Source organism: Gadus macrocephalus, chromosome 16, assembly GCF_031168955.1.
Source record: "Gadus macrocephalus chromosome 16, ASM3116895v1".
NCBI lineage: Eukaryota > Metazoa > Chordata > Actinopteri > Gadiformes > Gadidae > Gadus > Gadus macrocephalus.
Genome location: NC_082397.1, coordinates 4,194,691 through 4,219,821, shown reverse-complemented (window position 1 = coordinate 4,219,821; position 25,131 = coordinate 4,194,691). Strand labels below are relative to the sequence as shown.

Below are 25,131 nucleotides of genomic sequence, written 5' to 3'. Positions count from 1 at the left end.
CTTAATACACAAACCACCCCGGGCTCATTGTCTCCCACACGGTGCTCCGATGAGAGAGAACCACACAAGACGATCATCTCTCTCTCTCTCTCTCTCTCTCTCTCTCTCTCTCTCTCTCTCTCTCTCGTCTCTCTCTCTCTCTCTCATCGCTCTCTCTCTCTCTCTCGCTCTCTCCTCTCGTCTCTCTCTCTCTCTCTCTCTCTCTCTCTCCCCCCTTCACACTCTGACCCCTGCTACAATCCACTTCCACATTTTGCACGATCGGGGAGCAATTAATGGCGGGAAGAAGAGAGGAGGGGGGGGGCGGGAGGCGGTGAGGTGGGAAGAGGCGTTGAGGGTGTGTGGTGGGGAACGGAGGAGCGATGTAATGAGGGTAGTACGGAGTTGGTGGTGGTAGGAGGAGAAGAGCGGTGGTGGAGGAGAGAAGGAGGTGGGTGGGGGATAACAGGAGAGTAGGAGCAGGGTTGTAGTGTCAGGGTGGAAGAGGCCTCCGTCACCGGCGCACCCACGTCCAACCGGGACGGCCGCGCTGACACGCCCCTTTTTCAACACCAATGAGACGCAGGCACCCCCACACCCACACACACACCTAGCGCTGAAAGCCTGCTGTCAGTGGACAAGCTCTGCATTCATTAGGGACAGTCAGGATGTCAAAAATACACACACACACACCCCTCCCCTCTCTGAAATAAAAAATTATTAAACAAATATACATATTATATATATATATATATATATATATATATATATATATATATATATATATATATATATATATATATATATATATATATATATATATATATATATATATATATATATATATATACACATTATATACATTATATATATATATATATGCACGCACACACACATATCTTAAATACTAGCAATGAGCAGGATGTCGGTTTGTTTCGCTCCCTTTGAAGCTGTGTCTCTGTGTCTGTCTGTCTTTTTATCTGTCTCTTTTTGTGTCTCTCACTCCATTTCTTTCTCATGGGGTGGTGTCAATGACTTTGAGTTGGAAAATCCCCTGGCTGACAGACTAAGGGCCCTATCTTGCATCCAGCGCAATTGACTTTCTACAGCGACGCATGCATCGTTGCTAGTTTGCACCCGGCGCAAAGCCGATTTTCCCCCGCAGCAAACCTGCGCCGCTAAACTTGCGCCCTGAGAGCCGTGTCTGGCTACATAGGATACATGGTGCTATCTTACAGATCGATAAAGCAGTTGCGCAACTGACAGACAAATACCTGGTCTAAGTGCCCTAGCGGATAGCGCAGTTGGTGTTGCTATTTTGACATATCATGGCAGGTCAACTGCAACATTTTTTCCATAGGGGCTGCATGAATGAACACTGTCGTAAGCTATGTCATGCGTTAAAATAATAATATTAATAACAACAATAAACTCAAGCAAAGTAGGCTATATCCCAGTTTATCCCTATAAATTATTTGGGAAACAACAGCTGATACAGCGGTAATAAGTTGTACTTTTAAATCAATGCATCTGCAAACACCGTACAGCAAACACATATTTTCTTGACACAGACATCGTGTACAAGCCCATAACTTTTAGGATGGATGAGTATTTGATCGTGAGAAAACATTGTTTTACCGCGAGTGAGAGAATGAATGAATGCAGGTGCACTCCTCCCTCCCCTCTCTCTCTTCACACTTTTCTTTCTTAACTGTGTTTTCGCTTGGCGTTTCTATGGGGACACCTTCGTATCACCCCTTGTGGTCACCTGCCCCCCCCCCCCCCCCCCCACCACACCTCCCCTTCTCATTGGTCCACAGAGCTGGAGAAACAGAGGAAGTTGCAAAATAGGGAGAAGGTGGAGGAGGCCACGGGACTGGGTAGGAGAAGGACAAGTGAGGAGTAGGAAGAAGAGGAGGAGGATGAGGATAAGGTTTGAGGAGGAGGCAGATGGGGAAGAGGGCAAGTTGGGAGAGGGAGGAGGTGGAATAGTAAGATTAGCAGGAGAGGAAGAGTAAGAAGAGGGAGAACAAGGAAGTGGAGAACGGGTTCAATTCTTCCCTCTTCACTTGTTTTGAGAAATTAACTCACTCCTGCCCACACTAATGCTCAATGCCACCAGTTGCTCACATGCATTAGCTCAAGACACATTTGAAGTAAATACCAACAACCAACCGACAGTATGCGTGGTGTTGTTTTTAATTCTGATAATTGAAACGCTTCTTGCCGACCGTGTGATGGACGGACCAAAAATAAGTCAAAATAAGTATTTTGTTAAATGCCCACTATGTAACTTTTTTAGCCAAAATTACATTAAGTATGCAGGTTGAGAGTTATGCTGATGGTTCTGCATCCATTTCTGGGTCGATTGGTGGGTGTGTCATTTACCCATGTCGCCTCTCCAGTGAAAAAGCGCATATGCAACTTGCTCTGTTCGGACCGACACAATCCGGATGTGACGCAGCGGAAGTATCCTCGAAAATGTAGTCAGATTGTAGTTTCGAAAATGCTTTACGGGACAGACACACACCCAAACAAGGCACCGGCTCGATATAAACACAAGTCACTAAGGGATTGTTATATTCATCATAGATCAGCCGACTAAAAAGAGACAGAGAAACCCAATGTCGGAGGAACAGAAGAAGAGAAAAGGGAGACTGACCGGCAGAGAGGCCAGACACGAGTAAACGTTGGGCAAGCTTTTCAGGAATAGCGTGAACTGAAAGAAAAAGAAGACTGCAAATCAGACGCCGACTCGGCCGTGTTGCTTTTGAAATTAAAAGTACCCTTGGGTGGCCTTTGTCTTCGTGGTATTCTTGATGTTGATAGTCTCTGTACAAATGTGTTAGCTCAACCGTTTTGTTGTGAGCCCTGTAAAAATTGTTTTCTCGACCGTTTTGTTGTGAGCCCTGTATGTTTCTAGCTTGCTTGGTTGCAACCATATAAACACCTTTGTTTCCATGGGTGTTTTGCTCTTCGTCTGTCTCGTCCCCCAGATACACTGAATCCCCAAATCCAGGTTCTTGTTTATTTAGATTATTATGTTGGCCAAACCTCTTACACTGATTGTTCTGTTCAACCTAAGATAAAACAATTATAATCTAGGATATAAATTCTCCCCGTCAACTATAAAAAAGGATGGATTTATGTTTATTGCAATACAAATACACCCTTTTAAAAATGTATAACCTTGCCTACACTTTATGAACATCTACTTCGGACATGGCTCCACGCATTCGCCGCCTTCTTTGAAAACAAATGCACATGGCTCGCGTAGAAGTGCATGGGGAAGGGTCGTCAAAAGAGTTACGACAGTGTTGTGAAATATCTACTACGAAGCTGTAGGGGGCGCTGTGTAGAGAAATGTGCGTGCCAAAACCAAGAAAACAGCGAAGAAATGCCCGAAGTTGCATAGTGGGCCTTTAAGGAAACATTGTTACAAATAACTTTTTTCCCGGAAATTGCCGGTGCAGATTTCCCGGAATATCGATCCCTGTTCACATTCACACCTGACCCCATGCAGGGAATCTTCCGGAACATTGCAGGATAAAACTGCATGTCTGAAAGGGGCCGTTGAGATAGAGAAGGGAGTTTACATTGAGTTGTATCCTCTCCCTCTCCAGCATCTTCATCGTCCCGCTCCAGTTCTACCTCCTCCTCCTCCTCTACCACCTCTCAATCCTCCTCTTCCTCCTTTACCCCCTCTCCCTATCTACCACTACCTCCTCATGTTCTTCCTCCTCCTCCTCCTCTTAAACCTCCTCATGATTTTCCTCCCCCCCCCTCTTCCTCTTCTATCTCTTCATGATCTTCCTCCTCTTCCTCATCCACCACTTCCTCTTCATCCTCTAACCCTTCCTCCTCCTCCTCCTCTGTCCCCAAGTGTTTGAATCACGCATTAATCTGGGCCAGCTGAAGGGGAAGGGCTGCTCGTTAAATCCGAGAGCGTCGCTAACGTGATCCATCAGAGTTGACACTGCTTGACGTTGCTAATCAGGCAGCATCAGCTCTTTGGTCTGCACCGGCGTTACCAGGCCCTCGGGTACGACCATACAGCATCAGTATCACCCCGTGAGGACTGGGAGGGTGTTGGATGGTCCAGAGGCCCTCCTGGAGCCTACGATGTAGGCCTCTGGTCACACTGCAATACATGCACAGCACACACATGTGGTGCATGGAGAGGGAAATAGTTTGCAGAGCGAGTGAAGCATTAAGCCGTACAAGGGGAACTCCTGCAGGGAATATCCGGAAACCGGAGACTGCTCGCTGAACCCTCTACGAGCACTCATCGCTGAGAGATTGCAGCGCTAGGAATTGACGTAGCTATTAGATAGCATCACTAGGAGCTGACGTAATTAAGAGTAGTGCAGAGTTCTTCAAGGAAAGTGGTCAAATCCAAAGGATAGCTTTTAAGAGACTTTATTTGGTATAAAGTATTTTCGGTATGGTAAACTGATACTATGGAGCAAAAGGAGGTTGAAAGTGTGTCTAGCACGTGCCGAGCGTCTCCTAGCTGACCAAAACATTATTAACCCTATCGTATGGGCTGCCGAGAGATTCTGTCGAGCCTCAGGCTCGTGTTTACTGTTATTGTCTGGTCCGCGTGTCCCGGAAGTAGTGGGAGGAGCCGGCGTGACGTATTAGCCTCGGCTTCCTCGCCTGGTCTGTGGTGCTGCCTTCTGTGGCTAAAGTATTTACTGCAGCCTTCAGTAAGGTCCTGCTCCCCTTGTGGCTATGGTGGGTAGCTTAGGTTCTTAAAATACGTAACAGTAGGCAGGTGCTAGCATCGCAAAGAGCTAGCATCGCTAAGGAAGGTCAGTCAGGGGACTCTCCCCTTATCTCTGTCTCATTCTCTTTCACTTTCGCTCTCTCTGTCTCTTTGTGTGGGTGTGTGCGTCTGTGTATGTCTATGTATATGTGTTTGTAAATGTGTGTGTCAAGTGGTGTGTATGTGTGTGTGTGTGTGTGTGTATGTGTGTGTGTGTGACGCTGTGAGAGACAGAGCTGATGAATGACACGAGGCCTTGCCCCTGGGGAGGAGAAACAGCAGCATGTCACAACTCCTCCCAGCTGTTGTTATCTCTCACACACACACACACACACACACACACACACACACACACACACACACACACACACACACACACACACACACACACACACACACACACACACACACACACACACACACACACACACACACACACACACACACACAGCTGCTACACAGACACACACTCAAACACGAAAACATTTCACGTGTTTCCATATAGTCTACATAGTGCAGTCTGGGCCGGCCATTACATGCGTGTCCTGTGCAGTCCTGTGCAGTGTGTGCAGTGTGTAATTTGAAGGCGGTCCAGCGTCGGCAGTTTGGCAGCCTGCAGTCTGTTCTGTTCACCTCAGAAAACCCCCGCCAGCTCGGTGGTGGTGTTCCAAAACTGTGTTAAAAAGCTTATTTTTTTTTTGGAATCAAATCAGAGATCTGAGAAACAAAACTATCTTCAGCAACTTCACACAAAGTTATCGCTAACTTTCCGAAATGTAAACGTGTCGGAACGTTCGTCTCCCGTCTCTCCTGAGCTGCCAGCCTTTGAGGAGACCGCAGCCGCTCTATGAGAGTCTGGACCAGAAGTGCTTTGACCTCGACAGAACGTCTCACCATACATTCAGACCCACGTCTAAGAGAGAGACAATAATTATTTTCATTTTTTTTTATTGTTTTAAAATGATGTTCTCCTTCCGTTTGGATGTGTTTGCAAGAAGGTTATGTCAAAAAGAAAGAAATTAAACTATCCTTAATGGTTTCTAGTTGTAAAGATGTTTTCTTTTTATTTGGTGTGTCAATGTTTCTCATGGGTCTATCCCCCCCAAGGATGCTTATTATTTTAGATGCTCCGGCTCAAAATGCTTACTATTTCATATGACAACACTCATTTGCATAGCAACAAACTTTTCAGGTCTTCAATGCCTCTGTGGAAATATGCTAATTTTGCCTCCTGCCATAAATCATTCTAGATAGACTTTCTTCGCATAATAGCCTCTATTGGATTATTAAAAAGTATTTTACAGAGGAAAATCAAAGACATCCATCCGTCCAACCTGGGTCAGGTTAGACGGTTAGTAGAGTAAGTAGACTGGGTGTTGAGTAGCCTAGCAACAGGCTTTTAGCTTCAGAGGCTTTCTGGACGCGAGGCCAGAGGACACTAGATAAAGTGATTTCCAGCTCCGGGGATCTGTCGCCAAAGACCAAACGGTGATCGACTTTGATAGACAAGAAGCTTTTCATAAAGTCATTAAAACATGTCTTTTTGAGAATAACGCAGGGCAAAGAAAACACAAATAACAGCTCTCTAGTCGTCTTCTTTCAACAGAGCCCAACCTAAAGGTGAGTTGATTCATTATTTTGGCAAATGGGTCGTTACAATTACACACACAAACGCCGGGAATAACACCTGACAAATAAACATCGACATGGAACGCAGTTCTCCACGATCACAGACAGCAAAACCACCCCAAAAAAGAAAAGCCAAAATACAACATTTTAAAGTTTCATCATCAGATGGCGTAGGCGCAGGGCCTCAAATACAGGAGATGTTTATATTGCACAAGTCTATCCTGTCCCCTCGGTAACCAGACGCTGTTCAGTTGCCAGTTTGATTCTGGTGTATGACCTCGCTGACCCTGACAAGCTCTCTACTGAAACCATAAATAAAAGACCAGGAGTTTGTGAAAGCAGCTCAGGCATGAACAAATAATTGAAGAAAAGAACTCGGGACCTGACCTTCTGTAATAGTAAGCAAAGCAAAACGTACTACTATATAAAGGTACTAAAACTCCATTGCTGCCAGTCAAATCCTAAATGTAGTCATTACATTCAGTACTTTGATACACACATTTTACATTACATTAACCTTGCATTACCTTGTAATTATTAGTGATACCCCTCAGATTTGTATCAGCAGTGGTGCTGTCGTGTGTGTGTGTGTGCAATTGATGTGCGGGAGACAATGTTTTAGGCGACAACGGGAGCGCAAATAAAGTTTGTGCCCCTATGGGTGAAAAAGCGTTGTTAAAGTGCACTTTGGAGTGACTAAAACAAGAGGATTGGCTGACCTTCATAAGGGCGAAAAAGGATTGAGTGGCCTCTGGGGAGCCCCTTCATAAATGATGATGACGTGCCCTCCAGAGCAAGAATATGTGATAATGCGTCTTAATGAGTGCCCTTCTAGACGAGGTAACGTGGAGCCGTGCCCTATAAGCGGCAATGGTCATACAATGGTCTGAACCTGATGCACCCTTCTGCCGCCCTTCCCCTGCTGCAGCCCCTACATGCCGTGTCCCAAAGGGTGCCCTTTCCAGAAGAGAAAATGGGATGCACTACAAGTGAGAAAATCATGATAAAAAGCCTAATTAGGGGCTCCTCTGATGGAGAAGTGCCCCTCTCGTGGATGAAATAGGATGCGGTGCAGCAAAGGGTTCTCTTCATGCGTGAGGACGAGGGGAGGCTTCCCGACGTATGCCCCCTCCAGGGGAGAAAATGGGATGTGGTGCCAAATCGGTGCCCTTACAATGCGGAAAAACTCGAGGTTCCCTACAGGTGCCTTTCTGATGAAAGAAACTCATGAAGTGCCTGCTTAGGTGCTCTGCCAAGTAGGGCTGGGCGATTTGGCCTAAAAGTATAAATTTGGACAATTTTTGATTTAAAATACCAAAATATATAGTCCATCTGGCCCGTTTGCAGCATCTTGACTAACCCCTTTTTTGTACCGTATAAATGGGGAACATATCTTTGGCGATGTATGTGTCACGGCATCTGTGATCGCCTGGCCCCAAGGCCCTTCTCGTCCTTAGAAATGACTGTTGAAAACAGCTGCTGCCAAGGTTACCTGCTTTTTTTGGAGGCGCTCTTTGACTTGAGCTGGCATCAGTATCGCACGGTGCTACACACACCTGCCATTCCACTGCATGGCGGTCGCAGGCGCTGGATTAAGTTGGTCGTGTTCCCCATGAGCGAGTGAGTGGTAATATGTGTTGCAAGATCGTCAACATAGTAAACAATGCCATTGTATCCCTTTTACTGAAATAAGACCTTAATTGAAAACAGGAGTAAAATCCAATGGTTTTGCAAGTCTCCCCCCTTCGAATGCAGGCCTTTTCCATGAGGCTGAAGTGCCAGTTAGTATGCTCTTCGACGTCACCACAAGCGACACAGGAGGCGAGTTGTGTGTGGACGTGTAGCGCTCCATCCGGGCAGTGGTGGAGTGCATCATCCGAGAGGGGGTTAAACTTCTTGGGACACTAACAGTATATCACAACGTCGTGTGTGAAGTGCGGATGTGTGGGACAGCCGTTGATTTCGAAGATCGCATTCAGAGCGAGAGTTAAGCTTCCCGGACAAATATTGTACAACACTACGGTGTGTGTGGATGTGCGGAGCTCGAGATTTATTTTCAAGTTCAAGTTAGGGTTAAGCCTCTCAGTATAACACTGTGTGCCGCATTTCCTATACAACGCTGCTCATTAGAAAGCTCATAGACAACAATGTTAATAAATTGTTTCACAAAGTTGTACTGGGTCTTAGCACGCCCCCTCCTTCCAAGAATTCGCCGGGCAAAACACATTTATAAAACTTTTAAAAAACGCGGTTTTACGGTTCAGCCATTTCACAAAGCGCAGGAAAATAAAAATGCAAATTAATCAATTAAATCTAAGCAGATCTGCCAGCACTTTTCCGCAGTGAGAAAACCCAACAAAGTACCATTGCAATGAAGAAAAGAATTCCAGCGAAGATAATGAGATGCAGTGCCTTACAGCCTCCCCTGCAAGGGGCCCCCACAGTTTTTCAAAAGTGGGTGCCATGAAGACATGACATGTCTGTATCTCCGGATACTTTGAGAAGATTAAAAGATTCATAGTTCCCGGTGTGTTTTTAGCATTGAGTTGTGGTTATGCTTTTCATCTGGATCGCTTAATAACATAATATTAATCGTAAACAAGGATGAACCCTATTTCATCAAACATGATGCATCTCAGCTCTTACGCACTGTTAGGGCCTCATGTCGTGCAGTAGGTGCCCAAGTTTTATATCCCCGCCCCTGCTCTTCAAATAGCCTGAGTCCGCCACTTGAGGCGCTAGGAACCCCTTTAAAAGTGTGTACTTCATTTGAAATAACTTCATAGAACAAGCTTTATAGAGCTAACATAGCTAAGAGTTAGCATCGCTAAGATGCTAACTTTTTCTCTGTGTGTGTGTGTGTGTGTGTGTGTGTGTGTGTGTGTGTGTGTGTGTGTGTGTGTGTGTGTCGCTGTGAGAGACAGAGCTGATGAACGACGTGAGGCCCTGCCCCTGGGGAGGAGAAACAGCAGCATGTCACAACTCCTCCAGCTGTTACCACACACACACACACACACACACACACACACACACACACACACACACACACACACACACACACACACACACACACACACACACACACACACACACAGTTTTAAAATATTGCATTTTTCTGTGGTGGAACACAGCAGCTCAGTGTGAACGGGAGGCCAAAACGGAGCACATATTTCCATTTAGCCTCCATAATGCAAACTGTGCTGTCCATTTAGAGTGTGTCCTGTGTAGTCGTGTGCAGTGTGTAGTGTGTGTGTGTAGTGTGTCATTTGGGGTGAATTCAGTGTTTGGCAGCCTGGGGTCTGTTCTGTTCACCTCAGAACACCCTGCCAGCTCAGTGCTGAAGTTGGAAAACGTTGTTAAAATGTGTAAAATGTTGGAATGAAATTCACACTGTGCTCCGTAGGGTAGGTGTGTTGGGGGGGGGGGGGGGGGGGCGGGTATTCATCTGAACAGTTTGAGGAGCTAAAGTGGAGCCCTCTGTGGACATTTGTAACCCCGAGCGAGCGAGGAGCGCTCCCAAAGTCGGTGTTCTCCACTGCTCTCCACCAGCCTCCTGAACAGGATAACTACACGTTTAATTTGCTCTCCTCCCAAGAGGCTTACATAACGTCAACAAACCAGAGTTCGACAAAAAAAGAGCATGTTAATTCATTAAAAAAATATTGATATTTTCTCTCCCCAAGCCAACTCTTTCTTAAATAATTACAATGTTTAATTTGGGCTAATTTATATTGCATACAATACCTAATTGAATAATAAGATCGAGGGGAAATAACTGATTGCTTAAAAGGTTAATAGATTTTTTCTTTTCTAATTGTCCTAAATTTCCTTTCTAATTTCATTAAAATCCATCTGATTGAGACTGTGTACATATATCCATAATATTACCTCCCCTTTCATCACATAAACTCAAGCCTACCTGACATCGTCTTCTTGAACGATTTACTGCTTTAGCTCACATAATAAAATCAAACCCTTTAACTTCAAACCGACCTGAAGTCAGACTGAGAAACTTCAGCCACTTGACACAAAGCTATCGCTAACTGTCAGTAATGTAAATACGCCGGAACATTCAGCTCCTTCTCTCCGGAGCTGCCAGCACTTCGAGTGGACCGCAGCGGCTCTATGCGAGTCTGGACCAGAAGTGCTGTGACCTCGACAGAGAAGCTCAACACGTCTCACTACATTCAGACCCACAGTAAAGGAGACAAGAATAATTGTCTTCACATTTCTAAGGGTATAAACAGGAGCAGAAGATATTGGCAATTTCGTTTTGTTTAAAAATGAAAAGACACAAATTAAAAAATCCTTGACGGTTTTCTAATTGTAAAGATAATCTTTGAAAAGTACTCAATGTTTTGAATATTTAGTACGTCATTGTTTTGAAGTGTCTATTCTCCCCGAAAGACTTAAGGACGATTATTTCTTTTTAATACTTCTGCTCAAAATGCGTATTATTTCGTACCAAACACATCAAACTTTTGAGTAATTTGCATTGAAAGAAAAACTTTTCATGCCTTCAACACCTCCACTTAAACGCGGTAAAGCTGCCCGCTGCCATAAGTACCGACATATTTTCAGCATAAATATTTTGCCATCATAGCCTACATTGTATTACTTTGCAGTGCTTTACCGAGGAAAATAACATAGATCCGTACTAGAGATGTCCGATATTATCGGCCCACCGATATTATCGGCCCGATATTAGCATAAAAATGTAATATCGGTCAATATCGGTATCGGATTTTTTTTGCCTTAAAACCGATAAAATATATATATATATATATATATATATATATTTTTTTTTTTATAGCTCAAATAAATGTTTTCAAAATTGTGCAGTACAGTGCACATTGTAATTGACTCATATTTGTGCATTTATTCAATTAAGGTTATTGAGTTTTAGTTAAAGAAACATACTGCTATGTTGCACATAGTTGTTCAGGTACCATGTTTTATCATTTGTGAAGTCAAGTTTGCCCTATTTGTTGTGGGCATTATCAAGATTATCTCAGGGAGAGTGTAATCCAAACTGTTGTCTGAGACCATTAAAAATAAATAAATAAACATGGCACTTTTCCCTTAAATTAAGTTGAAGTATTTTTCTTATTTTGCACAGACAATGTTAACATTTGGAAAGCCTTGTTGCATTCAAGAATGCATCCAGTGGGGCATCACAATAACATTAAGCATGTTGTGTTAATTCCACAACAGGAGATATGTAATGTTACCTAAATTAGGTTTGAGGAAAAATAACCCAAATATCGACATCGGTATCGGCTGATATCGGAATCGAAAATTTAGAGTTGGACAATATCGCATATCGGATATCGGCAAAAAAGCCAATATCGGACATCCCTAATCCGTACGTATACACAGGGTTGGTGAATACACAGAGTAGTGTCTGGCTTTTAGCCTCAGAGGCTTTTAGTTTGCGACGCCGGGGAGACTAAATAAAGTAATTTCCAGCAGTGGGGATCTATCACCAAAGGCCAAATGGATGATCGACTTTGATGGACTAGAAGCTTTTCATAAAGCCAATAACAGGACTGTGTTCCTGGACCAGCGCAGGGCAGAAAGAAACACAAATAACAGCTTCTTTCAAGAGAGCCAATCCTACAGTCGAGGACATTACATATGTTTGGTCAGATGAATTTGAAGGAAAGCAATTCACCACGATTAATGACAGCAAACCCACTCCCAACCCATAAGAAATCAGTTGGCCCAGGGACCCAAATGCAGGAGATATTGTTCAGTTAAAGGTTTGAATTTGGTGCATGGCTTCGCTGACCCAAAACTAAAACCATGAATAAATGTCCTTGGAGGAATGTACGCTAAATGAGTTCCCTAAAAAACTGCTACATTTCTAAAACATTGGAGGAGTTGGTGATCGCATTCACGCAAAAACCAACAATGAAACTTAGAACTCGGGATCTGATCGACTAATATAATATAACTAATAAGCAGTTGGTACTCCATTGCTGCCAATCAAATCCTGAATGATCCAATCACAATCCCTGCTTTGCTAAATCCCACCCTAATTCCCAGTTTCACTTCGAAAGATGACTCATGTTGAAAGGAAAACAAACCCTGAATGTTGGTATGTACCAATCACCCAAACAAAGGGTTGGAAAGTACCGGGCTGCCTTCTTACTCAGTGTACGATTATTTATACTAATCTCAACCTTTAACCTCCGTGTTTTATGGCCATGTATCCTTATTTCATTTGAAAACACAATTAAGATTAGTGTCCTTTTTACATTGTAATTAAACGATCCAACCCCCTGTAAACACGATGATAAACATTAAGGACATGCTGTTGCATGTTGTTACATTGCAGTATACAGTTCTCACATGTGTAATTACACAGTAACAGGACACGAATAGAAAGCGTAACCGTAAAGATGAATATATTATTCCGATTACAATCTTGACAGTTTGACCTATCCCACTGACTGACGGTTTGGAGAAAGTGGCATGAATGTTTGAAGCGGACTGTGGACAATGTGAGCAAACCCGGGGGGGTATGTAGTCGAGTTCTCACCTGGATCCACTTGTCAGGGACGGCCATGGCCAGGCGGTAGTCAAAGCCCAGCCCCCCCTCCTCCACACCGCGGCAGAGAGCTGGCATCCCAGACACATCCTGGGACACACACACACACACACACACAGATTTACACAGGTAACAGACACACACACACACACACACACCCTATTTAAACGACCTATCTAATAAGATTAGTCAGTTGGTTGCACATCAAGCCAGCTGTTAGCTGGCCTTGACCCCGGAGGACTCTGGAGTAACGACCGGGGGTCCACCTCAACTCTGCCACAGTGATAATTGCGGCAGGGTAGATCGTTGATAGGATTTGATAGGCTAGCTTCCTTAGCGCTGCTACTACCGCAACGCCAACACTGGCGTTCTCCTCTCCTGACGGAACACCCTGGAGTGAGCCTCCTCCTAGCCCAAAGCGGACTTAGCGTGCGCAGACGGTGCGATCGGCTGGCATCCTCACCTCTGCGATGGTGATGCAGGTGGGGTACAGCGTGTGCAGGATGTGATTGGCCAGCATCAGGTAGACCAGAGAGTCCTCGTCCACCTGCAGACCGAAATACTCGCTGTAGTCGCCCGAGAAACCTACGGCTGTGACACAGAACAGGAGGGAGCGACTCAGGCGTAGGGAACATCAGCGAGTATATCGCTAATAAGTCACAGGGAAACATCTCAATGGCTACAAATGAGAAGGCGGAAAGAGGGTTCAGAGAGAACTGTGTAAACTGTGAAGGTTGAGGAACATCTTACATTAGACAAATCATTTAGCTTGCAAAGTGTGTGGCATCAAATGTTCATTTTAAAAACTAATCTTAAAGGTTGACTACATTAAAAAAAGGCAAAATCACAACCCTCGGTATTCAGGTTTTTATGAAATGCCATATAGAATAGGCCTGAATATGAATTATACCGTCCAGGTAGCATATTAGAATGTCTGTTGAGTTATGTGTGGGTTAAATATTGCAGCCAATGTTGTTTGTTGTAGGTTGAAGAAAAATAGTCCTCAGTAATTTTCTTAGCGCTGGCTCCATTCCTGATAACAAACCGTAACCCTAACACATTTTATTCTCCAACAATTATTGTATAAAATGGCCATGTTATACTGCACTATTTTATTATGCAACACTTTGACTTTGATAAGACCAAAGGTCCAGAGGGGAAGTCAGGTTAGACACATTGACTGTGATTCACAACTGAACCGAAAAGAAGAACACATAACACCGTAGGCAAGAATAAGACACAAAGGGTTAAAACATTTCAAAGTAAAATTTCAAAGACTTAAGAAATAGCTTATATGATAACAACTAGAACTAGACAAACACAAAATATAATTATATCGATGGCCTATATGTTCTTGAGAACACAAGAACTCTCATTATTTTTGTTAACATAAGATTACTTTAACAAAAACAATGTTGCTCTACGTGTCCTCATATCAACTGAACAGCACAGCCTGAAGTCCCTTACCTAGCAACATGAAACTGGAAATTATGATTGGCTGTTAAAATAGATTCTGGCTGTGGGTGGAGCCAGAGACCTATTTCTAGTTCCTTGCTTTCTGTTTCCTCCATTCGACTCGACTTCTCTGCCAGTCAACAGCTCATCGTCCCGGGAACAAAAACTGATCGAAATCATGAAGATTACATTCTGTGCAGTGGCTTTGGCCCTTCTGTTGTGTACTGTGGAGTCCAAAGAATGTAAGTACCAGCCTAAAGATCTGTTACAACTTGTGTATGTTGTCATGACTCGGCTAAAATCAGCTTGAAAAACCAAATACAGAAATAATGTTCTGTATTCTTGAGAGATCTACCCAATTCTATAATCGGCATTGTGTTGCATAGTTAAATATATCTATAGTTTACTTTTTTGTTACTTTACTTGCTCTTTCTTGTGTGATCGGCTCGGTGGAATTCCCCTCAAGTTTAGTTTCACTTTGACATTTCCAACTACGACACAGTCTCTATGGCATCATTAAACACACTGCCAGATCTACACCCGCACTTTGAAATCTCTTCTTAAAATTCTCTTCAAATGACCCAACTTAGCCTACATAAACCCATTTCAGTATTGACTATATTGTTGTTATATGAGGTCACTCTATGCACGTCACAATGAGAAAAAGTATAATAAATATAAACGATTACAGTTCAATAATATCCTTATTAATCAGACGAATATAAAGTAATTGTCGACCATGTACGGCCTCCAGCTGTGCCCAAGGTGCAGGTGTACAGCAGCAGCCCGGCAAGGTTTGGCGAGACCAACACCCTGATCTGCCTGGTGCAAGCCTTCCACCCCCCAGAGATCACCATCGAGCTGCTGAAGAACGGTGCGGTCCTCCCCAATGCCAATCAGACCGACCTGTCCTTCGACAAGACCTGGCACTTCCACCTGTCCAAGTTTGCCAGCATCTCTCCCTCCAAGGAAGAGTCGTATGCGTGCCAGGTCACACACATCGGCAAACGGACAGTCCACGCCTGGGGTGAGTCCAAGTCGGCAGACATTTTGATTTTGTTATCGCAACAAACGAGACAACTTCATTTTGTGAGTGAACTGCGCCGCGTTGTTCATCAGTGGTTAATGGCTTCAGATCAGACAGTTGTACTGGTGTTTAAAATGTCACTAGAAAATAAAGAATGGGTCCACTTATTATATAATTATTTAATATATTTGTTTATTAAATTATTGAGTTGCTTCTGTTTCTCGTAGAACCCAACATGTAGACGTCAGGCGTCGGTCATCCGGGTAAGTCCCAGTTCAACGGATTCCATTTTCAAAAATATTTAGACTGATGATTATCATTTAAAATAATAATGGTATGCTTGTGTTTTACAGAGCCATAAATCTGGTTTCAGCCTTTCAAGAAAACTTCTTATCCTGCACTACTCTTCAATAGAAAGACAATGCTTTAATCTTTCTTGCAACAATATCATTTGATTAGATTAGATTAATATTTACCTTCTTATTTCTTGTGAATCAAGGGGTCTAGATGTGGGATACTTTATGGGTACATTCCAAAATATGGGGAAATTGTTTTACCCTGCAATAACCACTTTTCTACAGTTACAAAACTGATTCCTAAATAAATGTTTATGTTGTGTCTCTTAGTACTGAAATTTGACAAAGGATATTAAAGTAAGCCTGAACTATTTTGTTCACAAGATTTATTAAATCAGATAAATAATAATATGTGGAAACTGTATTTGATTTGCTTTTATTGATATAACCAATAATAAAAAATACTAAATAGTTCTTGATTATGTTATTTTGATGTAATGTTATGATTCAGTAAAGATGAGTTAAAAGTAAAAATATAGGAACATCAATTATATTTGTAATTGTAAATTTGCCTTAAACCAAAATGTTGTCAGCATAAGAATGCTGCTTAGCAACAGTCCCTGGAAATATTTGATTGGTTGCTTTCACTTTGGCTTTGTAGAGGTGTGGTCTTGTAATATGATCACCAACTGTCGTTTGCTTTTGTTGTGGTTACCCATATCCGTGTTTGAATCTGACTGCGTATGAAAATTAGAAAGTCAATAAAATTAATATTCCAAATAAGTGTTATGGCTTTAGGCAGGTAAAAGTGGAGATTTAAGACAGCCGTCATCGGTGTGGGTGTGAACGGAGACCTTCTCACTGACTATTTGCATCGTCTCAGGGCGTACAGGAAGGCCTGGCTGCGGTCCAGACAGGACAATCAGCTCCGCTACATTAGCTTAGCATTGATTGTCAGCTGTCCTGGTTCTAGTTTAGTTTCAGTCCTGTGACTACTGTACTTCTTATCTGCCACAGTGACTTTACTCAGTACTGAATACCAATCCCTTTTCTAAATGAAATCCCTTCATATATGGATAATACAGATAGATAAAATGTTATCTATGTTGTAACATAAATAACTATATATATATATATATATATATATATATATATATATATATATATATATATATAATCGCGATTAATCACATTAATGTCATAGTTAACTTGCGATTAATTGCAACAATTATTCTAAATACCTCTTGATTTCGTGCTGCTAGCCTTTTAGTGAGATCCGAGAGTGTTGAGAAGGACAGTAAGAAGAGAGACCCGCAGTGAATTCAACCCGGTCCACTTGACATCGGGTAGGTGCATGACAGTGGTAGGCCTGCCGTAAAACTTCAATAGATCAGGCTTTTATTTGTTTCAATCATTGAACTTTCGAACAAAACTAGTGCTCAGCAAAGATGGGAAATACAATAACATTTATTATTTAAACCAGTATGAATATTCCTACCGCACGTAGGCCTATACGCATTACCAAGCTATCGAATTACGCCCACACACACACACACACACACACACACACACACACACACACACACACACACACACACACACACACACACACACACACACACACACACACACACACACACACACACACACACACACAGGTAATTGGGAGAGTCAGGAAAATTCCCAGTGGGACATTAGCGTTTCGGGGCTGTCGGGCTGATTACTGCGGGATAACAATATTGCACATGTAAAAGTTCCATGCAGCAAAGTCCGGCAGCCTGAGCTGTGCGCCCGCAACCTCTCACTCACTCAACAGACGCAAACAAGTCGATTTTGTCCAGAGGGGAGTAACTGAGCGGCCCCTCCCGAAGTGGTACAGCCCAGGTGGGCCTTGAACTGCGATTGGTCAGAAAGACGTAACAGCTAATGACAACATTGAATTCTTGTGCAGGCTCGAGGAGTTTTTCACCCACTCTGTATCCTTGCTTGCCCCAACAAGTTTGTGCGGCGTGCTTGTTGTTTTGTTTCCAGTGTAGATCCGGGATGGTGTTATCGTTTTTCTAACGTTACTAGTTGTTGCTACACAGCAGGTGAAAAATAACGACAACGTTGGCCAAGCCAAAAGAGCGTTAATCGCGCGTTAAAAAAAATGAACGCCGTTAAAATTGGTTTGCGTCAACGCCGTTAATAACGCGTTAAACTGACAGCACTAATAATGACAGATATAATGACATAGATCAGTCATTCCCAAAGTGTGGTCCGTGACGGTACTGCAGGTGGTCCATGGATTCATTTTACCGGAATTGACAGAATTCCTATAAAATATGTGGCATCCGTTGTGTGCAGCCAACTTTATTTTAACTAGCCTGTTGAACTGACGCTATGACCAGTTCTTTTTAGTGTTAGTAGACCTTTTTTCTTTTTCACATATTTTATTACGTGCATTATGAGGTGGTTCTGCGTAAATTCTTGATTACAAATAGTGGTCCACACATACAAAGTTTGAAAACCCCTGACATAGATAATACAGACACAGACAGACAAACCGATGTGGCATACATGAACAACTTTAATCTGGGGTCTTCCATGAAGCTAAGGTTTGGATGGCTTGCATGCGTGTGCATGGTACGTGCGTGCGTGTGTGTGTGCCTGTGTGTGCTGGACCTACCGATGCCGTGGTGATGGTAGAGCATGGAGGTGATCCCATCGAACCGGAAGCCGTCAAAGCGGTACTCCTCCATCCACCAGCGAAGGTTGGACAGCAGGAAACGCAGCACCTCCCAGCTACAGCCACAAAAGAAATACAATGTGTAGATTCATATATACAGGCTGCATCTATACATGTATATAGTCTAATACATCATGACGGATGTTTGTCTGACGGAAGTCTAGACAAATGCTTACACGCCGAACGACAGACAGACAGGAATTCAAGGTCACACGCCATAAAGGTAGAGTGAAAGACTCTGACTTCTTCCACCTCGATCATGTAAATCCTAGAAAGACTCAGACTCCTTCCCTCTCTCCCCTCCTCATTTCACCCCTTCCTTTTCTCCCCCTCCGTCTCCTTCTTTTCTCCCTTCCCCTCATCCCCCCACACTTTCTTCCCACCTCCTTAAGGCATCACCGCCCAGCAGGGAGCACAACAGGGGGGAAAGGGGCGGTCACCGTCTTTACAGTACAGTAGCTATGGCGGCCGGCAACGCAAACGGCGCCGCCATCCCCATGGCAACGCGCCAAGTGATATTCTGGGCAGGGGATCCTCTTCCCTCGTCTTTATTTCATTCTATATCACATATATATTTATATTTTCACCATCTTTGAACTGATAGGATTTCCCGCTACACTCTGGTAAACAAACAGCTAGTGCGCTGGGAATTGAGTTCCCGCTGCCGAAGATGAGATCAACGACATGCTTGGACTGCCTTGGGACCTCTCTCTGTCTCTCTCTCTCTCTCTCTCTCTCTCTCCCTCTCCCCCTCTCCCTCTCCCTCCCCCTCTCCCTTCCTCTCGCTCTCTCTCTCTCTCTCTCATCCGACAGGTCACAGGAAGAAGAACAACATTACAACAATCATGTGGGTAAGAGCCGACAGAAGCCCGTTTGCGGTCGTGTTATCGTGGATTCCGAACTCGAACCTGCCACCTCGCCTGCTGCAGGAATCCTTTAGAGGGGGAGGGGAAACCTCAGGAATTTCTGAACTTCTTTGGAAGGATAAAATACAACAAAAAACGAACTGACACAGAGGAACTCGCAACGCAACCCCTGTCTCTTCCAGGGGGCACATTGCCATGGATACGGCGGGTTGAACCTTCCGGCAGCTGCCGTCTGCCACGCCTACGTGTGCGTGCGTACATATTTGTGTGCGTGTTCGAACGTGCGTGCGTGCAACCAACAAGAGATGATTCCCCCCGCTGTCGCAAGAACCCGTCTGCTTGATTTAATTTGTATTTTCTAACAGACATCCAGAGTGTACATACCTAAATACTTGACCCCACATACAAACACACACCTAACAACAACAACGAACAGTTTCTCACTGTTTAAAAAAAACGACTGCTAAGCCGAAGCACAAAGTAGATCGAGGCGTGTGATGTTCCGCGTGGTGTGACCCGTCTTCAATTCACCCGGACCCTCCCCAGGGAAGAGCTCACATCCTGGGGTATGGAGCCCCCCTTGATGCGGCCTGTCTGTGGGGGTGGGGGGTGGGGTTGGTGGGGATAAATAAACCAGTAGCCCTTGTCAGGCGCTTTATGTGCCCTGTTTCTAAAGACCAGGCTCGGTGTATCCCATTGGGTGTGAGTGTATTATAGTGTGCGTCAGATTGTGTGTGTGTGTGTGTGTGTGTGTGTGTGTGTGCCTATGTATGTATGAGATATTGCGAGTGTGTGTGTTACTGTGTGTGTGTGTGTGTGATACTGAGTGTGTGTGTGTGTTACTGTGTGTGTGTGTGTGTGTGTGTGTGTGTGTGTGTGTGTGTGTGTGTGTGTGTGTGCCTATGTATGTATGAGATATTGCGAGTGTGTGTGCTACGGTTTGTGTGCGTGTGTGATACTGAGTGTGTGTGTGTGTTACTGTGTGTGTGTGTGTGTATTACTGTGTGTGTGTGTGTGTGTGTGTGTGAGTCCTACTGTGTGCGTTGGTGCCTGTGTATTGGGGGGTGGGGGAGGTTAATGGCTGGAGAGAGCCTGAGACAGCGAAAGACGAAACCTAGCCTCTCACGCGAAGACCCCCAGCACCACTCATCACGCGGTCCAATTACACCGCGGAAAGAAAAGTTACGACGACAGCGGCTATACCTGCAGGAATTCCCTTTCCTATCTCATCTAGGCCCAAATTAGTTCATCATTTAGCATGCGCCGCCGTGTTATAAATTAGCATAGCAAAAGACGCACGAATTGAGAAAGGGATCGGAAAAAGGACAGACTGTGACCCACTTCTTTTCGCTCCCGCTCTTATCGAGTGAAGTGCTCGGGGTTTGTCCTTCTGTGAGCATGCTAACACACAGGTGATCCATCTCTTCAGCCATTTGTCACACCGGCTCCCCTCTCACCTGCTGCAGCCGCGGAGGCACGGCGCGACAACAATCCCTCAACTCAATTAACACGAGGCCCGCGCCCCGTGCCGCTATCCATCCCCCATCTTAATTCCTGCCGTACCGCACAGTCGCCGGCTTGACCCATATGATGGGATGCCTTCTCCGTGGCACGGCGGGATGGGGAGGAAGATAGCAAAGCATGCGTTTCTGGAAGTAGTCTTGATCGGTGGAAGAGAGGGAGGAAGTGGGGGGGGGGGGGGGGGGTAGTCAAGGTAACTTGTCATGACGGCCGTGAGGGAGATTTAAACCCGGGACGCTCGCCGCATCACAGTTAAGAAGCGCAGATAAGAACAAATAAATTCCCCGGCGCTGGCAGGTCTGTTCTGTGAGCTCGCGGGGGGGGTGGGGGGTGTTGTTTGAGCATAATGCCCCAAGACAGCCTGATGAATGGCACACGTTTTGGAGCAAGCGAGAGGGACGAACATGCCTCCCCACTTTATTCCATTTCCCTGCGTCCGCCCAGCCCCAGTTTATTGAGCCCATAACCCATTTCTTGTGTAACCCATTTATGTAAATTGGATGAGAGTTTATTGATGTCACGCGGACCACTCGGACGACGGCGAATCAGGAGCTCAATAATTAATAACAAGGAAATGTGATGGATCACTTTGACCTTCACCAGGCCAGCCGCGGAGCCTCGCATCCTGCTGCGTCCGCCTCCAAGTGTGGGATTTAACACTAAGTTGAAAGATTTAAAAAGCACTCTGAAAGCCAAGAAGGGGATGTTATATTCCCTTTTCGTGGGTTTCCCTCCGAGAGTAGATGCTTTAAAGAAGGATCGGCGGAGCTCCTCGAGGTGTTTGAGATCTTACTACCTCGTGCAGTCCCGATATAAATCAGAACCAGACAGTTTTATTTGCCAAAGCACAAACGTACAAGGATATCCTCTTGGTAGAAGCGTCAGCGTGAGTTCAGGTTAAAATAGACACCTAGAATAGAATGCTAAAATATATACACAATTATAAATAATCAGTATCTGCGGTGTATTTATGCCTTACAAAGAACTCCAACCGGCTAACAACTCGGCAGTAGGAGCTAAGCTTGTTAGCTCGTTTGCTCGTTTCACTCCCCACAGCAGCCTTGGCAGCAGGGAGGTTTGGCCTCAGTGTGGCAGCCAGGAGCAGGGTCTCCCCAGGGTCCTAAACACCGTCAGCCATGGGCCTTTAAAAGCGGAGCGGTAGTTAAGCTCCTGACCCCTAGCTGTGGGTTCATTGATCGAAGAGCAGGTACCGGAGTGTGGTCTGGAACCCCGCGGGAGAACCCCGACTTCAATAAATAGGAAAACTGGGACAGCACAACAAGAAGGCAAATCTTTCCTGTTTGTTGGTACAGCAGCCTGGGTTCACTATTACAGGCTACCGCATCTGTTTTCGCCGTTGTGCTTGTAATTATTACAGAACAGTACTTAATATGTCTGTAATACATCATACAGTCATTAATAATTGCTTCCCGTTTGTCGTTAAATTATCATTTAAATATAGTGTAGGTCAATAAACTTAAAATGTTTAAGGAATTATCACACGCCCCTGGTTGGCATGTTAGCTGCTTCATTTCTGCTACATGATGGCGTATGATTCAGGAAAAAAAACTATTCTAAAAATGGATCGTTTGATACTAAACATTTCTGGCAAGTACCTTACCAAATGTATTTGATGGTTGGTAAGTGGATATGAAACTTTAAATATTTAATAAAATAAAATATTCAAGACAGGTTCAATAAATTGAATAATACAGCCAGTAACTATAGTTACACTATAAATACCCTGATCAACTCTGCTGGCTCCATCTCACTTGTCCTACTGTGTAATTTCCTGTTCTGTCGAAGTCAGTCTTTTATTTACCAAAAGAGCTGCCATTGTGGCCAGTGAAATTATTGAGACAACGCCCATGTCCACATTCATAAATCAAGTAAGAAAGATACTAGCTGCCAGATGAAAATATAATAAGTTCGAAATGTATTGGAACAGCGGCAGTTATACACTCTTGCATTGCTGCTAATACTAATTAAACATGAGAATATGCATCTTATTTTACTGTTAAAGCCTGTATTGTGTCTCTTGGTATGTCCATTATGTTTTGAACAATGCTGGAGGCCGTTAGAAAGCACATTTATCTGAATGTCTTTTATGAGAAAAGATTGTTAACAAACTTAAAGAATCCAATTTATACTCTGAAAAGGTAAATGTGTCTCTTAATTCCTTGGATTTATAATGACCACATCATTCAGTCATTAATAATTGCTTCCCGTTTGTCGTTCAATTATCATTTAAATATAGTGTAGGTCAATAAGAATAACAATACTTCCTCAGCAACCTGCCTTGGGCCTACCGGGAAATGAAAACCCATTTCAGTGCTCGGGTGGTAATTTGCCTTCATCCACCATTTGATTACAATAACAAGCTTAATCATGAGCACAGCGAGAACCACAGAGATCCTCACATAAAATACACAAGACGCTTATCGCCACACGCGCGCACGTGCGTGCGTGCGTGCGTGCGTGGGTCACAACCACATCAAGGAGGGAGCGGATGTCCCTCGGCAGTCAAGTGCACTACCGGGCGCCAGGAGCAGAGGACAGAGGGCGTAGAGAACAAAAGGTGGAGAGACCTTGATGCCAGATCCTCATATCTCAAGAATTTACACAAAGGCGGCGGAAAAATATGTGCGAGCGATCTTGAGATAGAGATAGAGAGAGTTAATGAGAGAAACAGACGGAGAGAATATGAGAGAGAGTGAGAGAAGGAGAGAATATGAGCGAGAGACACAGACAGACAGACAGACATACAGGCAGACAGACGGACAGAGAGAGAGTGAGAGTGACTGAGTGAGTCAAAGAGAGAGACATGAGAGAGACTGGAGGGGGAACGGCTGAAAGAACCGACCATCAGATCTCTCAGAAGTCTTTCTTCTATTCTGTACGCAGGCAGCAGATCCCAGCCCAACGCCGTGGCAGCCCGCGCCCAGGGCTAAAGGCCCAGAATCCCCACCGCTTTGCCATCCCAAATAAAACTGTTTGAAAAAAACGTATAAAAAAAAAAAAGAATTCATCCGCGTGATGGACAAATCAATCATATAGATGGGTATGCCGGAAGGCCACTTCATACGCCAACGCTGAAAAAACACCTGCAGTACAAACTGATGTACTTTAGCGTTGGAGGATCGCAGTGACACTCAGTGCTCAAGTGCCAGGCCCTGCAAACACAAGTGGGCACTTGCCCTTACCGGGCCCGTGACCGCGCACAGCAGGGCCCCCAAACCCTGGCCCTCAGAGCTCCAGGACCCAATGGGCCGCACTGCCTGCTCTACCTAAAATTACAGAACTGGAGGTCAAGTACTTAGCCTTTCCCGAAGATGAGGGAGTGAGTTTGAGAGACAACGAGATGGGGGGAGAGAGAGAGAGAGACAGACAGACAGACAGACAGACAGACAGACAGACAGACAGACAGACAGACAGACAGACAGACAGACAGACAGACAGACAGACAGACAGACAGACAGACAGAGATGGAGGGGGATCAGCTGAAAGGGCCAACCATCAGTCCTCTCAGAAGTCTTACATCTTAGTGCAGGCATCAGAGCCATACAAAAAGCCTGCTAGCCCAGGCTCATGCTCATCAGGGGCTGACCCAAGGTGTCCTTGACCCTGAGGGCCGGTTGAAGTAACCGTGGCAGGATGAAAACAGGCCTCCTGCTCCGCGTTCATCCAGACGTTTATTGGACAACACATAAAAGAGGAAAGTCCAGTTCCTCGTCGCACCCTGCCGCTGTCTTTCACGGCACTACACACGCACATAAAAAGATAAGATATGTATATGCGAACGCGCTGCCCACAGGCGTATTAAACTGGATATTGCCGAAGCTGACATCAAGGTCTGGGAGATAACTAGCTGCCATAACATCACACAGCCGTGATCAGTCATTCAGGCTGTCGCTAATTCACTATAAAAGTGAGTGACTTTCAGAGTCAAATAAAGTGACTCTCAGGGCCTTCTAAACTCGGACCAATTACACTGATAGCGACGGCTCCGTGTCCTCAAGAAACCTCGGCCGAGGCCCTACTCCCTGTGTCTCCCCGGGCCGGCGTTTTAATCACCGTCAACTACTTCAGCCACTTTTTAGCTGCGCGGGAAGCCCCGAGCTGTTTACCCTAGCTGCGCTTGCATTTGGTGCATGTCTAAAAAAGGCTGATTAAAGTTTTATAATGAATTTAAACACAAACCCATTCCCAAAAGGAAGTGGTTGGGTGGTTAGTGAAGCGGGGCCGAACTGTGGCGCAAAAAAAAAAAAAGAAAAAAAAAAGGGACAAAAATAAATCAACCCATACATCT

At 44.5% G+C, this 25,131-nt stretch overlaps 2 protein-coding genes and 1 long non-coding RNA gene across 3 annotated transcripts in view; 2 read left to right on the top strand and 1 right to left on the bottom strand.

Moving 5' to 3' along the window:
- Nucleotides 1-25,131, top strand: part of LOC132474793 (uncharacterized) — an 87,880-nt gene that overhangs the window by 29,596 nt on the left and 33,153 nt on the right. The window lies entirely within an intron of this gene.
- Nucleotides 1-25,131, bottom strand: part of gbe1b (glucan (1,4-alpha-), branching enzyme 1b) — an 86,516-nt gene that overhangs the window by 31,780 nt on the left and 29,605 nt on the right. Inside the window, exons 8-10 of the mRNA XM_060075667.1 lie at nucleotides 18,376-18,491; nucleotides 13,393-13,520; nucleotides 12,907-13,019 (exon numbers count right to left, since the gene is read on the bottom strand). Of these exons, the coding sequence (XP_059931650.1) occupies nucleotides 12,907-13,019; nucleotides 13,393-13,520; nucleotides 18,376-18,491 (357 nt within the window). The remainder of the gene's footprint in view (nucleotides 1-12,906; nucleotides 13,020-13,392; nucleotides 13,521-18,375; nucleotides 18,492-25,131) is intronic.
- LOC132474789 (beta-2-microglobulin-like) lies at nucleotides 14,467-16,181 on the top strand. The gene is made up of 4 exons (XM_060075664.1): nucleotides 14,467-14,626; nucleotides 15,139-15,411; nucleotides 15,639-15,674; nucleotides 15,765-16,181. Exons 1-3 carry the CDS (start codon nucleotides 14,563-14,565, stop codon nucleotides 15,650-15,652), a joined length of 351 nt encoding a protein of 116 aa, XP_059931647.1. The 5' UTR covers nucleotides 14,467-14,562; the 3' UTR covers nucleotides 15,653-15,674; nucleotides 15,765-16,181.